We start from the raw sequence: 20,627 nt of genomic DNA, 5'->3' as shown, positions 1-20,627 counted from the left end.
TAATTAAATTCCGTTGAATTATGTCAACCAAACACATGACAAGTTTTAAAACTTTCCAATTTAAATTCCTTCAAATTTCAATTCATTTGATAAATTCCAATTCCATCAAAAATATTCTGCGAACCAAACGTCCCTAAGGGTTTTTTTTTGAATCATGGTATATTTGAATGTGAATCATAATATATTTGACAAAACCAATTGTAACTTTGTATTTTAAGCTTTTGTTTATACTCATCCATAATATATGTAAGTTACTAAATCTTATAAGTTTTTTTAAAATTCATATAATTTTTATCATCTTAAAACAATCATAACTATTCATTTTCAGGAGCCGCATAACTTTAGATCTCAAATACTCATCTTTTTAAAACCAATTACCTTTCATTAATTAATTACATCAATATATAAATGTGTGTAATAAATCAATCGAGAGTCAAAACTTTAAGAAAGGGAACAGAGATTTCAATCCATTTCTTCTTCAATCATGGTACGTACGTTGTTCAATTGATCAGCATTTATTCTTTCTTTTTGACGCATTTAGCCTTTTTAAAACTATATTAGGAGAGAGCCGATTCCCATCATTTTGTTGTTTCCAATGGTTGTATCGTGCGGCCGTTTATCTTACCTAAGGAGGTTGCAACCTGAGACACCACTATACCACCTTAGTGCTGGTTTGTTTAGAAAGCCGCTGGCAATTTTTAAGATTTATTTGTCGTTTGTGCCGGTTTGAAGGAAAATAAAAAACATGTTAAATGCCCTAAATTTGTTGTTTTTTTCTAAAAATGTCAGATATAATAGTAAGTTAAGGGTGTGGGTTTTTTTTTAACTCACAAGATTTTAAAGAACTTATGGAAAAGCTCAAGTGTAACGACCTAAACCATAAGCTACTTCAAATAGCTTTTGAAATGTAGCCAAGCCCATTAGACTAGTAGCAACGAGATTGGTGGTTGACTCGTTTAGATGCTAACCATGAGCCCACACCATTGTGTAGGACTCGTGGTGGGAGACTCGTGAGGCCAATAACAAGCGGTTGCTTGTTAATTACCCCTCTTCCATCTCAGTTATACATATATATATATATATATAGGGGTAAATTATTCAGAGTCCAGCTTATTTTGAGTCCAAAAAGGGTCCATATAACTTACACATGTGTAAGTCGTGGTGGCGGTGGTCGCCGTCGCCGGGAAATCATGGCGGTGGTCGGAGATGATGGTGGTGGTGCTTACACATGTGTAAGTCGTGGTGGCGGTGGTCGCCGTCGCCGTTGCCGGAAAATCATGGTGGTGGTCGGAGATGATGGTGGTGGTGGTAGGTTGTGGTTGGGATTTGAGGAGATGAAAGAAAATCAATGGACCCTTTTTGGAATCAAAATAAGGTGGACTCAAAAACAAGTACTCGTATTAAAGTAAAACAAAAATACACGATTTTGACCCTTAGTTAATGATAAAATTGATGCACGAAGATTCACGAAGCACATGTATATATATTGATGCACGATGATTTTCATGATACACGATGATTTTCAGTGAAGGAGAACCTATTATTTTATTTGTTTTATTTTAACTAAAACCTATATAATATATATATATATATATATACTTCCCCCTTTATGTGTGTGTGTGTGTGTATATATATATATAAATTGGTTGATTAGTGGGTTCCAGACTAGTGGTTAATTAGTGGTTTGTTAATGGTGAGGTATAGGATTAGTGGTTGAAAAGTGGCTAGAGGGGTTTCTGTGGTACCGATGACCATTGTGAATGTTCTTACAAGCATTAGCTACAATGACTTTTCCAAACACATACTACAAACGAAATATACGGTTACAAGCTCTAACTCTAGCAAGGTATGCTAAACTTACCTTACGTTTGTTTTCATCATGCTGCATGTTTATTTTTGTTGACAAAATCACACAATTTGTATAAATTACACAGGATACATACATAGATGTCCTATATTAATGTTCATATAGATTTTTATACAAAGACACACATATTTACATCGTGTCAACTAGGGGACTTAGACCCACAAACTATTGGTTGATGGGTCATCAGACATACCATAAGAGATTTAGAGCCAAAGCTCCTAGGTAAAGTTCATATAGATGAATGGTCTTAGTGAAAGAAGTTAGAATACTTGGATGAACTCTATATACGATATCGTTTTCTATGAGTAAAACATGTCATACAAGACTTAAGGGGAAGGAAAAAGCAGTCCCTAACAGTCTGATCCTAGTACACATATTCACAACTTAAAGAGTGTTTCTACTACTCGACTTTCGCCACTTAGGTACACAAGGCTTATTGTGTTTATGTGTTGAAGATTTGCTTGCTCATTACTTCGCAATCTTTGAACTAATTCGGCTGGCATTTCTTCCAAATGTAACTTTTGAAGACTAGTAAGGTGTTCAATGCCTTGTAACGATGATCTCATCTCTCGACATCGAACTAGGTTCAAGTCCTTGATACTTGGCAATGCACCCTTCTCCAATCTTAGACCGCTGAGCTCTACAAGCTCCAACAGCCGCATTGTGTTCAGCTTCTTAAATCCACCTGCTATGAAGTGCAAGAACTTGCATCTGCAAGCATTCTTAAGTTCTAAAAATGCTAGAGTTGGTAAACTGTGGATGGATGAAAGCACGTCATCGCCTAAACTTGAGCAACACAAGTAAAGGTGAGTTAGATTTGCTAATGACTTCATCCATAGAGGCAACTTACTCAACTGGCCAACCAATGTCAGCTTCTGGAGAAACACTGGAGGAGAAGTTAAACTTTCAAGCACAAGTTCTTCGGTGTCTGTACTTGCAGTGATGCTTAGACGTCGCAGATTTGTCATCTTTTTGACTGAACTGCATAACTTTGGCCCATCAATTGCTTTCAGCGTTGTTATATCCAATCTTTTTAGGCTAGTCAAGTTTTCAAGTTTCTGGATGAGTTCTTTCTCTGCTTCAATCAACGCTAAAGTCTGTAAACTTTGTATTTTCGTTATTACTGCAGCCACTGGTAACCCACAATGAAAAATGGAGGTTTTGGGGCGACATAGTAGCAGGTGTCGTAGTCTTGGTATATCTAATATTCCACTTGGTAACTTGCCAAGGTTGGTGTTTCGGATGTCAAGTGTTTGAAGATTTCTTAGCCTCCCCATCGACTTTGGAAGTTTGTCGATGCTGGTTTCTCGGAGGTTCAAATACCTCAAGTTGAATAGGCCAACAACAGCATTGGGGATCACATCAACGGATACGCCCTCCAATTCTAAAACTTTTAGAAGTTTAAAGCTAGACAGTACTGCATTAATGGAAAAAGTCAAGTTTGTCTCCATTTGAAAGACAAAGAAAGCACGGAGATGGCGTGACAACGTGTTGCTCAAATGAATATTTCCGTTCCTGATATATATTGAGAGTCTCTGTACTTTACTTACTAGTCTGGCTTCTCTGTCGTCATATGCTGAACAAAAGTTATCTTTTTCAGATGTTGTCATAGCAAGTTCTCGCATAACATCATGGACTCGAAATGTTTTAACTCTCCCAGTATCATTAGTCTCGGTGACTTGAATCATGCTTCGGAGACTAAGTTCTGTAAGGTACTCCTCTGCTACTTCCTCTATAGTCACCCCTTTTCTTTCCAGGATAAACCCTTCTGCAACCCATAGTCTTATGAGCTTTTTCCTTTTAATTGGATACCCATCACGAAAAACACAACAATACAAGAAACAGTGCTTTAAGTAGAATGGTAGATCGTTAAAGCTCAAGGTCAAGATCCCTTTAACACTTTCAAGCACAGGATTATTGCTCAATTCCCAGTTTAGGCTATCATATATTTTCTTCAACTCTACACCGGTTTTGTTTCTTGAGCACACAAGGCCTCCAATTGCCACTATGGCAAGCGGCAACCCCCCGCATTTCGTAGTAATCGCCCGAGCTAACTCTTCTAGTTCAATCGGACAACAATGGCCTAAATCACTCCAAAATGCCTTTCTACAAAAAAGAGCCCATGAATCGTGCTCTCCAAGAGGTTCTAGACGAAGAACAAGCTTCCCTGGTCCTACTGATATCGCTACATCATCGTTTCTAGTTGTGAATATTACTCTGCTTCCAAGATCATTTTCTGGAAATGCACTTCTTATTCTAGGCCAAAGAAGTATCTCCCAAACATCATCTAATATAATAACATACCTTTTCTTATGTAGATGGTCGATAAGCATTTCCATTAAGTCCCTGTAAGTCATCATTCCCAAATCGCTAGGAACTCTTACACTTTTTGCACCAAACAATTTCTTGATCATGGATCTTAACAACTCATCAATCCCGTTAGTTTGAGATACAGATACCCATGCCCAACAATCAAAATATCGTTGAATCACCGGATCATTGTAGACTTTAGTAACTAAAGTTGTCTTCCCTAACCCACCCATTCCCACAACAGATATAACCATCCGTCTAGGATCACTGTTCATTAACCATTCCATCATTGTTTCTTTGTTATCATCCATTCCCACTATCTCATCTTCAGCAACAAATAATGACAGTTCTTCTTGACGCTGCCACCAACCAATTGGAGGATTCCTGCCTCCCCACTCATTAGTATTCTCATTAAATGTATACTTCTTTCTTCGTTCGCAAACCTCGTGAACCTCTGCTCTAAGCTTTTGAAGCTTAGTAGAGATTTTACGCCTTCTTCTCATATGCACTGGAACCTTGATGATGTCTTGAACCAAATTCCTTGACCCCTTTTTATCTTCTTCGTGTTCCAAATCTTTATAGTAAACGTATTCATCTAGCACATCTTCTACTTTCTGTGCAACTTCTCTGACTTGTCTCACCCATGTTTCCACTAAATCGCTCTTGGACATCGTTCTTTCCGCGTCTCGTATGCAAGATCTCATGATTTCTAGCTCAAGCTTTATTGTCTCAACATCAGTTTGTGAATCTCCTAGCAATGATGCTTCTTGCATTAGGATCATTGTCAGCTTTTCCAGTAGGAAGTTCACAGCACCGTCTGCCATCTTTGCTACTACAGGCTAGAAGACAGACGCGATGCAGGAACGTTGGTGGTGTTAGGTGGCTGGCTAAGAAATCAGTGGTGCAGAAACGGTGTGTGTGTGTGTGTGAAAACAAGTATTGACTAAGTGCAAAGGAAGCTGAATGGAAAGAATTGAAGGAAAGCAATTGGACTTGGTCAAGGTAGACTTGAAAGACTTATACAGTATAGTGTTTTTATTGCAGCACACCTTTAAATTTAAGATTTTTGATCATTTGGGACCAATCAGGACCCATTCTCTATGGCTTTATGTATGTCTGCCTAGTTGTACTTCACACAGGGACATCTAGTATGAAATGGACATCGGCAGTTAAAAGGGTAGAACCTCCCTTATCGGTGATAAAAATCAAATCGCCACCAAATCCTACAAAAAGTAGCGGAGAGGTACATAGCTGCAAGAACAAATACAGTTTTGCACACTTGACATTACTGACAACTAATTTTACTCCATTTTCTGGCTACGAAGTGACTCTTTTCCTTTACTACCTGTCCTTGACTACTAGTTATTTTATAGTTCACTTTAGAGATTTATACAGTTAATGAACTTGCAATTTTCTTGCAGACAACTTTTTGGTATGCATATCTAAACAAGAAGAATATGGGTTTATGCCCCACTCCATCTGAAATTTCAATAGTTTGTCTTCGCGAGCAGGATGCCATTGGTTATGAAAATAAATATTTTAGTAACATATATAAGCAATTGCATCAAGTGTCAAACAGTGACGACGTTAACATATCAAGGCTGGAGACCCTTCGAAAACATACCCGGATCCGTTTGAGCAGAACAAAAAAGGGTTACTGAATGGCCCAGAAAACGTACTAGAAGGCACCAAACAGGTCAAAGATGATTCCGAAACATTAACATATTTATCAAAGTGTCACATTGTAGAAAATAGTAAAATCATTCGAAACGTTATCACAAACGCATTTTAGAAACAAGTTAATAACAATAACATGGTGATCGTTATTACTTATTAGGCAAGATATTCTTAAAATTAAATTATAGTTTTAGTTTAAGTAATTCAATGACATGATTACAAATTGTTTGTTTCTTTACGTTTATTATTATCCGCTTGATGAAAGATTTTTAGCCTTTTTATTTTGTTTTTTTTTTCTTTCTAATATTTGGGCTTTTATGTACTTCTTGAATGGGCCTTAGGCTAGTTTTCTTTATTGGCTTTTGATTACTTGGCCTTTTTTGGTGTTATTAAGTTGGACTAATAGTGATTAGTGAGACATTACCACTACCTTAAAGCTGACTCTGAGAGAGTGAGAGTGCCTACCATCTCTATTGACCATTGAATCATCTCTATTGACAATTGAGAGATGCATTCGTAACTTCAGCATTTGTATCCGTTTCTTTGCTTTTTGTCTTCACTAACTAATGAAAATCTCTACAACATTTGTATTGACCATTGAAAAAACCCGTTTGTTTCCTACACTTGAAGCAAAAAATCACTTGTCATAACAGACTACTTGAGCATGGAAAAAATTTTTGTTTGCTCTTTAAATTATATATGGCCGTTGGTTACATTTTCTTTGTGAGCAATGATAGGTTGACCAACATTTTACAACATGTGACATGTGAGGTGGTACAATCAACAATGAGAGCGAATGAAAAGAAAGAATACATAGACATGATTTAATTAGTAGAAGATATGTTGTAAAAATTTATTTGTATAATATCTGTCATCCCCTTCGGCTTATTATCTTGTCACTTCCATATTCTCCGTTTCTTCGCATGCAATTAAAACTAGATTTTGGAGCATAGAAAGGCTTATATGTTCCAAATTTATTTATTTTTTTAAGCAAATTGCTTCAAAACAATTACAAATTAATTAATTGTATTGAGTTTGAAAAAGATTTAATTCTTGCTATTCTCTTGGTCCCATTATTCTTTTGTAGTTAATGAACATTGTACCTCATTCAAAACTAGTCAAGGCCTCAAGGGAGAGACTTGCAAAAATCTTTACATTGTTTCCGAAATAGTTCTTAAATTGAACGAAATAGTTTGGATTTTGGAACTAATCGACCAAGAATGAATTGATTTTTTGTTTTTTTGACTTTCAGAATTCAAAATGTACTATAGTACTAAGTTACTAAGGTACATCCTGCTGATATCTTTAGTTATTACTTATCCAATCATACTTCAAAAGCAAATTTATTTAAACTAACACAATTAATACTAAATTCACTTATGTTAGAGATTAAATCTAAAACTTATGACATAAATCTCTATCAAGTGAATAAGTGAGTAACCTCACATTAATATCAATCATCAACTTTAATTTTTATCTATATATTTGAGGGGCTCTTTAATGGATATTAGATAACTTAATATTAGAGCTCTCAACATTCCTAAACAATTCACACTTTTAAAAAATAAAAAACAATGTATTGTCGTAAACAATTCATATTTTTAAAAAATAAAAAAACAATGTATTGAAGATAAGTTATGAAGCCTCTCTAACCACATAAACAACCTTGGGTACTAACTCGCTATTTAAAAAAAAAAAATTGATGTGACAAAGCCATTTCTACATAATTTCATAGATTATAAGTCCCCTAAAGTCAATATATATTAATTATTAATTATAAATATATATATATACAAACAAAATCTAAACTTTATGTTATTACAATGACCATAATCAAAAGGAAAAATATGCTAAAGTCCTCAAGATATCTAATTTCACAAATATCATATCCTTTTTGCTTGGTTTAAAAGATAACAAAATCCAATTTTTCTAAATAAGATCACAAAAAACCCTTTAAACCCAAAAGGAATTAGTAATACACAAACATAATCATCATAAAGTAGAATTTAATTGCTCATGCTTTGATCCCAAATCTTGAGCACTTAATGGACCCCACTGACAAGTCAATCTCTATCATATTTTCTTCCTCATTCATCTCCCGCCACCATAACACCGATTCCGGCGACCTTTTCCGGCAATAAAACTTGTTTTCTTCTTCATGTTTATATTCATTGTGGCCCACATAATGACCGCCCGGTAACTCGATTTCGATCAAACTTTCCTCATCTGATATTGACCCATCTGAGCATTCGGTTCTCCGGCCGGATGTATCGCCGGAAAACTGCCACCTGTCATAATCAGAATCTTGTTCTTCTTCAGTTGTGCATGAAAATTGATCAATTACTTCACTCTCTGAACAAGAATCTTGTAAACCCATATCCAAACACCCTTTATCTGATTCAATCAGATGATCTAGCTTATTTTCTTGGCTGAATTGTTGCTTAAAAACTTGCACTCTGTTTTTGGAATTTATCAAGAACAAAAATGCAGAAAAAAACAAGATAAAACTTGTGACAATAAACAATGTGGTATTCCCATATGTGATTGTCAAAATGGAAACTATAAAAGAAAGAATTCCCATATTATATATACTATATCTATATATCAATAAACATAGAAAAAGATTAATCTTTTACACACAAAAAAAAGATGGTTTTTTTAAGGTTGGTTGAGTGAGATTTAGAAAGAGAAGAAAAAGAATTGAAGCAAAAAAAAAAAAAAAAAACTGAGTTCACAGTTGTGTGTGTTACTGTTTGTTGTGAAGAGATATAAATATAGGAGTTGAAGTGATGAAGAATTTTTTATTTTAAGATGAGGAGAACTCAGACAAGTTTACACACAGTTTTCTATTAAGTCTGTGTGGATTTTGGCATTAAAAAAATAGAGGTAACCAATTAGAATGGTGTTTGATGTTTCCTCTGCAACTGATGATTCTCTTGGAAAAACCAAAACCCTGATGGTTGAGAGCTTGGGAATTAGGAAAGGCATGTGCAAACAGGACCTCTGAGCTCACCACATGGCACTTTCCTCTTGAAAATTTATGTAAGCAAAAAGATCCAAAATAAATGTCAAAACACGTGACACCTTTTATATAATATTCGTTATTTGTACCAGTGACCATCCTATAAATCGCGTTCATGCTCAGAGTGAGAGGAGTGGTGAGTGGTGACGGGGTGGGTGGGCCGATTTGCGTCATGTGATATCTGCATGGTCGTAAAACTCGACCGATACAGCCGAGTCTTGAGAATCGGCTCGTATGTCAGTTCTTTGACGATACGAGTATGTGAGACCCGGTCTGAAAATTAGCCAAGATGTAAGAATCGGGTCAACTTGGTCAAGACTCGATTAGATCGGTGAAGACTCAGTTGGATCGGTCAAGACTTGGCTGGATCAGATCGGTCAACCAAGGTCAAACTTTTTTTTTAAAGCTTTTATTAACTATCTTATTATTTCTAGACAACTATGTTTAAGTTGAAAAATCATGCTATGTTTATATTTGTAGTTTTATATATTTTTTAATATTTTGTTATATATAATTTCAAAAAACTATTATTTTATATATAAAAAACTCACTATTCACCGATCCGATTCCGGTCCGAATTTTAAAAAATCCTGTCTCCCCCCCCCCCCCGTGCCGATCCAATCCCGATTCCCGAGTTTCGCAACCTTGGATATCTGGGGTGGGGAGAGTTATCCTTTTAAAACGTGGATTTTGAAGAGTATGACAGCTTGCGTCATGTGACACTTTCACATTGGTCCTTCCACCCAACATCCTTTCCCCCCCGAAAATCATGCGAAGTCAACAAGCAAAAGGGCGAGCCAGGAAAGTTGCCCGAAATACAAATCTCCCGTTAGGGGCGGTGTGGAGGACGAACTAGGGTGATGTAACATGGGGGCGAGGTTCGCCCCTTTCTTTCTTCCACTCCTTGTAATCTAAGTTAGTGATTAACAACTTGAATATTTTTAATTTGAAAAATGCTTAATGTATCTATAAGATTGGCTTAAAGATGTGCTTAATAAAAAATGATTATCATATAAAAGTTAATAGCAAATATTGCAAAAGAGGAAATGAATAATTCATGTATTAACAATGGAATGAATTATTCTTATATATATATTTTTTAGGTCAATCTGTTGTGACTCTTTTAATATTTAGGTTTGGATTCCATTAGATATATAGAGAGGGTGAGAGTGTGTGTTACGAAATATTTGGAAACAATCACAAAACATTTTTGTTTGATTCTTATATAATCTTATTAACGGTTAGGAAAAAGTTCGGAACATACATTTGCTCATTTTACTTCGATTCTCTCTTTTGCTACATTATCATAGTTTCCAAGTTTTTTCAATTTTCTTTTTCTTAAATAAAGTTATATTTTCTTATAACTCCACTTGATCAATATCGTATTGTTTTGGCTATGATTTTAAAATCCAATAGTTAAACTCAAAGATTAAATGTAAAGGAAAGGATAAGAGAGGTAGAGTCTAACGTATCAACAAGACTAAGTGGGTTACATCTGACCGCGTGGGGGGTAGGGGCTTGAAGACGATGGTAGTCGTGAGTGGAGGCTGGTGATGGGGGGTGGGGGTGCCAACGCTATGATGAATCAGTGTTGTTGTCCAGCGGGCATTTCGCCGATAAGAAATGGATAATGGGTGGACGTGGGCCTGTGTGTGTGTGGGTTGGGGGGGGGGGGGTTTGGGTGGGTGAGTGGATGCAGTCTACGAGGTGGTGTGGGTGATGTCCAGCACTCTAGCGGGCGACAAATTTTTTTTTTCCGGTGGGTAGTATTAAGTGACAAAAGTGAAAAGAAAAAAAATGATTAAGTAAAAAAATTTGTTTGATAGAGTGACCCAACGATATGAGTTGGTTGCAGGATTTACAGAGTGACCCAACAATAGACTATAGATCTATGGTACTAGTTTCTTTGAGGCTCTATTACTATCACACCACAAATACGTTTCGTGTATAGAGTTTACTGAGTTCGGATAATGATCAACCCACTTGAAAATTAAGTTTCAAATATTATCTCCTAACTTATATATAGTTCAGATTAATATGACAAAATTTCATCACTTTAAAATTACATTTTATCATGGTAGCGAATAGTTTAGTTTTCCATTTCATTTACCTAAATTAATTTCCATTATAACATTGAAAGGGTAAAGTTTAGAGTTAAGAAAAATGATAAACATAGTCCCAGAGGCTAACTTTAATTTGTCAGAACATATTTAAAAGTGTAAGACATTTTATATAATCATTTCCGGAAAAGATGCATAAATATTGATGTATAATAATATCATGCATGTCTAAACAAATTAACTATAACCCCGGGCTACTTTTCTTTTACATGTATATGAAGTAATTATAATTTAACATGTTTTTTAGTAATAGGATAATTTCAATCTATCTAATTTATATGTCTAGAAATCTAACACTTTAATTAGTTAGATTATCGGAACTAGTATATTGAATTGAAATTCCTTTCCCTCCCCACTTGGTTGGCCAACATCTTATATAATGCAAAGTACAATCATTGTGCCAGTGTCCTTTTAAGGGCCAAAAGGGTATTACGTTTTTGAGGCTTCATTGTTAGTGTGCGTAAAAATTACCTTTACTTTCATCTAATTCAAACTAGACCCTTCACTTTCATCTATACATAATCATTTAATTAGAAACTTTTTTTTTGTGTGTATGTTAGGTTATCGTTGTCGTCTCTCTGAAAAGTAGAAGTCTACTATTGACAAAGTGGCTTAAAAGTATTTTATGCATGTTTTTTTTAACAATCCTTTCCCTTTATTGTAACAAATAGATAAAATGGTCAAGAATTCAAGAAACGTGTAATGATTACATTTAAAATCTTAGCTAGCCAAGTAATTTGCGATCAAAGTACACAACTATAGATTTCGATATGAACATCAAGACTAGTCGAAAATTGTTGCACAACACTGTACCGCTGTGTCACGATGAGATTTGCTCAAAGTGCATGGACCATTTGTTGATTTACATGCTACTATACACACAACTCAAAATTTCCTTATTGATGGTTTCTCCATCATGCATTGTAACATAACATTGTTCGATATATAAAATGACCAGAGTCATATTCGCTTTAAGGAAACAAAACGAGCATCATATATCTCTTTAAAAAAAATAAAAGGAGCACCATTACTATGATCTATTTTCTCAAACAAGGGCATCTTATGCTGTTCTTTATCTTCAAAGGATGAGTTGAGTAGTTCTCATCTAAATTTTACTAAGAGACACGTGAATGCCCACTTGTTAGTTTAAATTTATACTTTACTTAAAAATGGATTGGGAGCCTTCAATTCTAAGTACTCCGTATTACATTACAATGTTAGATAGGAGCCATAACACACAAAGCTATATGACAAATGAATAAAACAAAAAATTAATTGATTTGATTCAACCACTACTAATACATTATATCATAAAAATGCATATTATCTTGTTTTATCCTTATTTAGGTATAACCATGAATTTGTTTAACCATATCCTAAAGTGTTTGTCTCTAGATTCAAAAGCATGGGTAATAAAATTATGTATAATTGCATCAAACCAAGACATTCATCAACACTTAGATATGGTCCCCTACAACCTATGTTGAATCAAAATGTGCACTCTCCAAAGTAATCCACACTTTACCCAACATTGGTAGGCTTTAAATACAACCTTTCGCAAGATTACTCTCTTTTAAAAATCATATTTTAAAACAAGTTGGATTGATTTTCTTGTTTGGTTGATGAAATGTGGGGCAAAAGTGGTTGTGTAGTTGAGGTTACAATGCCACTTTTCTTATGGCTAGAAAAGGAGAGCCCTAGTTGACTGACAGGTGTTATCGATCGTTTTTTCTCCGTTCGACACATCAGGTTTACATATGTTCCCTTTGAGGATGCAACTTGTAATATCTTTCAAATGAATTGGAGATGGTTTTCTTTGATCAAGAATGTCATACATTGGCTTTGCTTAGTAAAATGATGTCATATTACTTTACAAGAAGCATGTGCCAAATGATATGATTTATTGTCCTAAACAATAGCCAAACTAGAAAATGTGTATCAAGTTAAATAAAAGGGGAAAATACAAATTTTGTCCCTGTGGTCATTCGAAAAGCTAGTGTTTCATCCCTCCGTTAGTTTTGGATTTTTTTTCATCCCTGTGGTGTAATTTTTGTTCTTTCCGTTAACGTCCCTCTGTTAAGACCCTCACGTGCATGTCACGTGAGGGGTAATTTCGTAATTTGGCTCATATAAGTCATATAAAAACGTCAAAAATCCACTTAAATCATATATCCAACATTCCAACCCGTCCAACCCGATTATTTCCCCCTTTTCCTCTCCCCCTTTTCAATTGAGCCCTAATTTCACCTCCCCTTTTGAATCGATGGTAGGATATTGTCTTTGTGGGAAGCCTTCTGTTGTGAAAACATCATGGATACCACTGAATCCGGGTCGTCGTTTTTATTGTTGTTCAAGAAGTGTAAGTATTCCCGACCCTATTTTTAATTGTAAGCCTTCTGTTTGTTTTGATTTGAAAGTCGAAATAGTTTTCTTGAATCGGGACCCCCTTTTATAGTTTTCTTGTATTTGGTTGTTATCTTGATATTACCAGGAAACAAAAAGTTGTGGTTTTCTTGGATGGGTGGATCCACCAATGTGTGAAAGATCGACTGATATAATTCCTGGATTGCTAAGAGCCAAAAACAAGTTGGAAGCTACTTTGAAAGAAAAAAATGAACAAGTGGCTAGATTGAAGAAATGCTTGGTTTTCAGTTGGATTTTTTTTATATGTTTTTGGTTTTTTTGTTGAAGTATTATTAAGTTGGTTTGTATTCACTTTTTTGTTGAAGTATTATTAGTTTGTATTGTGATGTTGGTTCAATGTATAAAATTTTTCCCTTTAATGTAATATTGGTGCTTTAACCATCAAAATTGCCATAAACATGTAATATTGGTGCTTTAAATCTGCTTATGAATTCAGAAACATAGTAGGCATATAACCATTGACATATAACCATCAAAATTGGCAGATAACCATCATAATGGTGTATATAAGCATCAAAATTGTGACAAGTTACAAACAGAATTGGCATATAACCAATACCATATAAGAGATTAGACAACATCATTGATGTACATAAGCAGATTTGGTAATTAAGAGACTAGACACCAAAATATAACCAATAGCATATTTGGTAATTAAGCAGATTTAAAACAGAGTACATAAGCCATCCAAAAGATACTTCAGAAACAAAATCTAGGTTTAAAAACATAATTCAGAAACAAATTACACATCAGAAACAAAAACAATTTTTCTAAATCATTGAGTTACACATCCAATGGTTGACTGCATCCAGCTTGGCTAGCAGTTGCAGGAACTTGAGTAGCAGATTTTCTTGTTCTTTTAACACCAGCAGTTGGCTGACTTGCACTCTCACCAGCTTGAGCAGCAGTTCTCTTTGTTCTTTTAACAGGAGGATTTGGCTGACTTGCACTCACACCAGCAGTCTTCTTTCTCTTCACACCCTTACTTGGCTGACTTGGACCAGTTTGAGTTGCACCACCTTGGCCCTTGCAATTGGCAGCATTGTGACCCTTATTCCCACACTTCCCACATGTAATGCTTTTCCCTTTCCTACTAAGCTTCCCATTTTTCACCATTTTGGCAGCTTCAATTTCCATTGTACTTTTTTTCCTTTGTTTTTTGGGCCTGCCTACTTGAGTCTTATGTTTAGGAGGGAGAAGTCTAGTAGGGCATTCACTTTTTGGCCATGATGTGGATCCAACCACAGGTTCAATCTTAAAATTGTAAACCTCTTTCCATGTGTCCAACCTATAACATGCATGAACCCAATCCTCAAGTTCCCCTGTCCATATTGAATTCTTTTTTGCATCCCATAACCCACACATTGCATGTTTGCAGGGCATCCCAGTCAACTGCCAGTTCCCACAAGTACATGTTCTTAACCTTATATCTACCACACACTGCTCCCTATAAGAATCCTTAACCTGAAACTTGTCCAACCCATTCCAAATAGCAGTACACTTATTAGCAGCTGTTTTAATTACCTCAAATAGCATGGTAGCTGCAGGTGTCAAAGGACCCTTTTGTACATCAATGACCTTCTGAACAATAACTACTCTCTTCATCAGATACTCTCTAATGTATTCTAGGCAGCTTATAATAGGTTTCTCTCTTGCTTCAACCAATCTACTATTAAAACTTTCACATATATTGTTCAACAGGATATCACAATGAGCCCTCCCTGAGAATAACATTAAATTTTAATGCAATATACTAATGTAACAGTTAACTAGTATAAAAATAACCAGAAAAATTACTAATGAAAATTACCAGAAAAATGTGCTCTGCTCCAATGTTGAGGGTTGATTGCCTTCAAATACTTATATGCACCTTCATTCTCCACCCTGAGCTCTTCCATTGCAGCATCAAAATCCATGACATTTGTTCTAGTTGCACACTTCCATAACAGCTCTCTTATAATTTCACCTTTGAATGTCTTGCTCATATTTTCATAGATATGTCCCCTGCACTTGGGAAAACTTTAGCTAAAGCTGGAATCAATCCCTGTCAGTGACAAGAGTATGACAATTATGACATTGTTTTAAATAATTAAATCTTAATTTTATTGAATAGTTAATTAAACAATACCTTCTGTCTGTCTGAAATGAATGTGAAATTGCCATTTGTTGGTATATCCAAGTCTTCTGCAATCAACTCCAAAAACCATTTCCATGAATCAAATGTTTCAGCTTCAACAATAGCATATGCTAGAGGGTATATTCCATTATTAGGATCCACACCCACTGCTGTGAGAACCTGACCTGGATATGGACCCTTCATGAAGGCACCATCAAACCCTAGCAAATCTCTCCCACATGCTTTAAACCCTTCTTTCAAAGGCCCTAAACAAACATATATCCTCCTAAATATCCTTGTTTCTGAGTTTGGGTTTGGTTCTGGATGAACATCAATTCTCACAGTAGTGTTTGGGTTTCTTCTCATAAGCTCCAAACCATAATCTCTCAATCTTTCATACTGTTGGTTGAAGTCTCCAGCCAGTAATTTCTTAGCCTTTTGCTTTGCCCTTTGAGCTGTGATGTGTATTTTCTAGTCTTAAATTTATGAACACGAAATACCTAGCTACTGACTACTACACACTTGCGGGCAGTGAACCCGTTCGTATGCAATATAGTTGACTTGGTAAACCGAGGTCGAACACAAGGACTTAATAAGCAATTGTTACAATAAAATGATTCAGATTAAAAGGGGGGTTTTGTGACCGAATAGTCACGTTGCAAAGTTAGTGAGAAAAGTCAGTAATCCCGTAGGATTAATCGCAAAAGAATATTTGATTGTTGAATCTCAACACAAATTTAAAAGGAACACCTACTTGGGTCAGCTCACATGTCAATCATCGGGTCTAAATATTACTTGCATTTGTTGAACGACTCAAAATGTAGACAAGTAGAACTCCCGTTATACTTGAAACTTTAACTGCTCAAAATATAATTATTGCTCCCGCACTTAATTTCTACTCTAAACAGTTAAGCATTAAATACCTGAGTTGATTTTATGATTTAATCTTTTGAAAGCTTTCTCCCGAACTGCTTATTTGCCTAATCAGATCTCTCTATCATAAGCGTTTACACATTCAAAATGAATTTAATTGTTTTTAATCTTTATCGTCGATTTCTCCCGAACTCCAACGATTTTAGGTTAATTATAGACCGATTAACCATTTCATAAATCAATTGACAATGACATAGATTTCTCCCGAACTTCTAATTACATTTATCAATCAATTAATATAAAAGTTAAAAACTATATTTAAATCCAAATAAATGTGGATCTTCGATTAAACATATAAACCTTGTCCAACACTTACAAGCAATATTAATTCGACCCTATGACATACTTACTACCCAAGAGGGTGCAAAAGAATTAGCTACTCATATTAAAAACACAAGAACAAACAAATAGAGAAGAAATCATATTATACCGAAATGACTGAAGATAATCCGGTAGCAATGATGATTACAATCCAAAGCTGAAAAGATGTAAAATCCTAACAACTTGTTTGCTCCAAAAGCTAAGAACTATGAGAAAACTAAAGAAAAAATGCCAAGAATTTGTCCCCTAAAGCAGAACCCTAATCGTCTATATATACAAAATTCGCGTGTAACTGCCGTTAGTGGAGTAATGGCCGTTACCTTTGAACTTCCCTTGTAACTGCTGTTACTCCAGTAACTGCAAGTTACAGGAGTTTCATGATTTTCCTTTGTAATGGCCATTACTCCAGTAACGGGAGTTACAAACTCCAGGATTCGTTTCCTTCGTCTTTCGCTCGATTTCAACCAAATCTTCCTCCCTTTTCTTCTATATATCATCGAACTCAACCAATTCATTCTTCTATTCAATTTCCAACCTGAAAACACTTAACACACCTTCAAAGCATCGAAAGTTGAATATAAAACTATAAATATAACGAATAATTGGTCCTAAAGTCACGTGAGAAATGGTATAAAATATGACACATCAAGCTGTCATCCTTTTGATACCCAATTCAAATCTGTAAAGTAAACAGATTAAATATAGAGTTAATTACTTAGTTAAATAAACAATTAACTCAACAAATTAAGTATAGAGTTAATTACATAGTTAATTAAACAATTAAGTAAACAGATTAAATATAGACTTAATTTCATAGTTAATTAAACAATTATATAAACAAAATAAGTATACAGTTAATTACATACCTCTTGGATACAATATCCACAATTGCAGCCCCTTTTATCCTTGGATCTGCATCTACTGTATCTATGATTTCATTGCAGATGAAGGTAGAGTCACACTGCCTTAATTCCCTAACTTGAAGACATTTATGTTCTTCTTTTAAGGTTTTGACCATCCACCTATTCTCTCCTTTTCCCTTAGATACATGTAAAGTCCATGGGCAAGTGGGCTTTTTTGCTTTTTTCACCTCTGTATCCTGACACAAATCCCCAATAACCCCCTTTCCTTTGTCAATTTTACTCTTTTGACCCTCTGCATTTTCTTCTTTATCTAACTGACCCTCTACAGTTGTTTTTTCCTTTGTTTTTTGTGATTTTTCTGGTGAAGCAAGTCTTTGTTTTTCTTGCCTTATGAAATTCTTTGTCATCACTGGTTTAGAAGATGAAGAAACCATACCAAAACACCTAGCCCTCACCCTCACATTGTCATCTTTTACAAGCTTAATATCCCTCCTAGTGTCAATTGCATGTTGTTTGATCATGGCTTTCAGTGGTTTTTTTGAACTGAACACTTGGGACACATAGAATCTACTTTTAACCATTATATTAGGGTCATAAATCTGCTTCCTTCTCAAGTGTTTCGGTTTCTTCTTTCTATCACCATCTGCAGTGTCCTCATCAGGACCACTGTCAAAGTCATCAAAGTCTATTGGCACAACCTCCTCATTCATCTCCAATTCACCTATTTGTGGAGTAAACTCTTTTTTCTCACTGGATTTTACTTCTTTCTCAAAGTTAAACTCATGTCAATTTCATAGTCATCATCTCCTTCTTTGTCAAGTGCTGCACCACCACCTATATGCTCATCTTCCTCATTGTCATCATCCCCAACATCTCTTTCTTTCTCAGGTTCAAAATCACCATCCTCACTATCATCTCCCTCTGTTCTGCTCTCATTCTCTTCTTCATCTGCTTCATTCTCTTGTTCCTCGGTTTCATTCTCTTCTTCATCTGCTTCATTCTCTTGTTCCTCAGTTTCATTCTCTTCTTCATCTGCTTCATTCTGTTGTTCCTCAATTTCATTCTCTTCATCATCTGCTTCATTCTCTTCTACATTTGAGCCATAACCTTCCACATTCTGTTCTACATTCACATTCTGTTCTAAATTCATGACATTTGGTATTGCTTTTTCTGTTACATTTTGTTCCACAATTGTTTCTTTAATTGATTGCTTACTCTGTTCACCAGGACCTTCAATCAACAATGGTTTTCTAAACCTAGAATTCTTAAAATCAACTACATTCAGCTCAGCATCTATTTCCTCTATAATACACCCTGTTTTAGGGAGAAAATAATCCTCTAATGTGGTAACCCCATGTTCCACATACACATTAGTTTCTTGAAACTTAGGAACATAACTTATCATCTTAATAATATCCTTATCAGTTCCTAATGGTCTAAGACCAACATCTAAATCTTTTTCAGGAAGCAAAAAATGATAATACATTATACCATCATACCCAAGTTCTGTAATCATATCATTCATGTCATGCATAGAAAATATATCATGCTCAATAAAGTCAAAAGCTTGAATCTTTCCATCGACGTATTCTCTATTAGGGTTTTTTGTGAACTTACCATCATAATGAACGTGGATGGTAAAAAGATCCTTGTAAACATCTGCAGGAAAAAAACAAAAAAAATTTCAAAAAATGATAAACCTTTTTTTTTGCGAAACCCCTAAAAAAATAACAAAAAAAACCCTAAATACTTCTTTTTATGAAAAACCTATATTAATACTTACCATAAATATGATTCAGATCATCTTCGTCATCTGGTTGTCTTTTACGCCATCGTGGTCTTTCCATGGTGTTTTGTGTGTGTTTTTTGGGGGGAATTCGAAAGGGTGGGAGTGAGAGAGAGCACGGGGATGAAAAATGAGAAAATAGGACGGTGGTTGTTTACATATCGAGACCCACAATCCAATAAAAAAAATGAGACGAAATTGCCCCTCACGTGACTTGCACGTGAGGAAGACTTAACGGAGACAGGGACGAAAGCACACCACAGGGATGAAAAAAAATCCAAAACTAACGGAGGGATGAAACACTAGCTTTTCGAATGACCACAGGGACGAAATTTGTATTTTTCCATAAATAAAATTTCTAAGACCACTGAAACTAAAGTTGTTTGTGGGCCGGCCAAAAGCCAGAAACCAGAAGCTTACAGTTGGACTTAGGCCCATATAAGTTTAAGGTCGGAAATCAAAATGGATTACTTTTAGACAGACTAGTACCTTTTGTTGTACTTTGTTGTACTAAGTGTGTTTTTTTTTTTTTTTTTTTTTTTTAACCACTAGGTTTGCATTGTTTCAATTAGACCACTCAAAGTTGCAACAATTTTCAATGTTGTCAAAGTGTACGTAGTTAAGTTTTCCTTCCGGAATTTGTTGTAAATATCCAACACTACCCTGTAAATGCTAGAATATTTTAACACATTGTATTTTGTTTCGTGTGAATTTGTTGTGTATGACCAAATTTTTTATTGTGTCAATAAATGTTGTTGTGTATATTACTCATCTCTCTTGTAAAATATATATACAATACATTTTTCATCATATATACTAACATAGAATATGCAATATATAGATGGGCCACAATGTGATTGTCAAGTCTCACTCACTTTCCGAACCACATTGAAATTCTTAGTGTTTACTTATTTTTTGGGACCACCTATATTTCCACTTCTTGGATCTTGGATATTTAACTCTAGGATGATGTTCATGCTATGAGATGGGGTCAGTGAATATGTCATATCGGGTGAGTAGTTATTGGGTTTCTAGGTACGTTCTTGATTTAGGTACAATTAATGGTTGGTTATGTATTGTATTTTCAGTGAAATGAAATTTAGCTATATAAGAAATGGGAGAAAATTTCTAAGTTAGTCAAGTTGGGTAAATCTTGACCCTTGATTAAAGGGTCAAGATTGTTATAAA

General features: G+C 35.2%; 3 protein-coding genes and 1 long non-coding RNA gene across 4 annotated transcripts; 1 reads left to right on the top strand and 3 right to left on the bottom strand.

Annotated features, from left to right (window-relative positions):
- Positions 1 to 367: 367 nt before the first annotated feature.
- Positions 368 to 6,036, top strand: LOC122598851. The gene is made up of 3 exons (XR_006323758.1): positions 368 to 487; positions 1,705 to 1,846; positions 5,599 to 6,036. It is a non-coding gene; the product is annotated as an uncharacterized LOC122598851 (long non-coding RNA).
- Positions 2,137 to 5,122, bottom strand: LOC122598850 (disease resistance protein RPM1). Its single transcript, XM_043771332.1, has one exon. It carries the CDS (start codon positions 4,999 to 5,001, stop codon positions 2,245 to 2,247), a length of 2,757 nt encoding a protein of 918 aa, XP_043627267.1. The 5' UTR covers positions 5,002 to 5,122; the 3' UTR covers positions 2,137 to 2,244.
- Positions 6,037 to 7,702: 1,666 nt separating the features above from the next.
- LOC122602340 lies at positions 7,703 to 8,439 on the bottom strand. Its single transcript, XM_043775037.1, has one exon. It carries the CDS (start codon positions 8,433 to 8,435, stop codon positions 7,869 to 7,871), a length of 567 nt encoding a protein of 188 aa, XP_043630972.1. The 5' UTR covers positions 8,436 to 8,439; the 3' UTR covers positions 7,703 to 7,868.
- Positions 8,440 to 18,410: 9,971 nt separating this feature from the next.
- Positions 18,411 to 19,500, bottom strand: LOC122601531 (glutamic acid-rich protein-like). Its single transcript, XM_043774285.1, has 2 exons — positions 19,437 to 19,500; positions 18,411 to 19,312 (listed from the first exon to the last, which is right to left on the bottom strand). Exons 1-2 carry the CDS (start codon positions 19,498 to 19,500, stop codon positions 18,411 to 18,413), a joined length of 966 nt encoding a protein of 321 aa, XP_043630220.1.
- Positions 19,501 to 20,627: the final 1,127 nt, after the last annotated feature.

Source organism: Erigeron canadensis, chromosome 5 (genome assembly GCF_010389155.1).
Source record: "Erigeron canadensis isolate Cc75 chromosome 5, C_canadensis_v1, whole genome shotgun sequence".
Lineage (NCBI taxonomy): Eukaryota > Viridiplantae > Streptophyta > Magnoliopsida > Asterales > Asteraceae > Erigeron > Erigeron canadensis.
The sequence above is the reverse complement of the archived record's forward strand: the minus strand, read 5'-3'. Positions and strand labels throughout refer to the sequence as shown.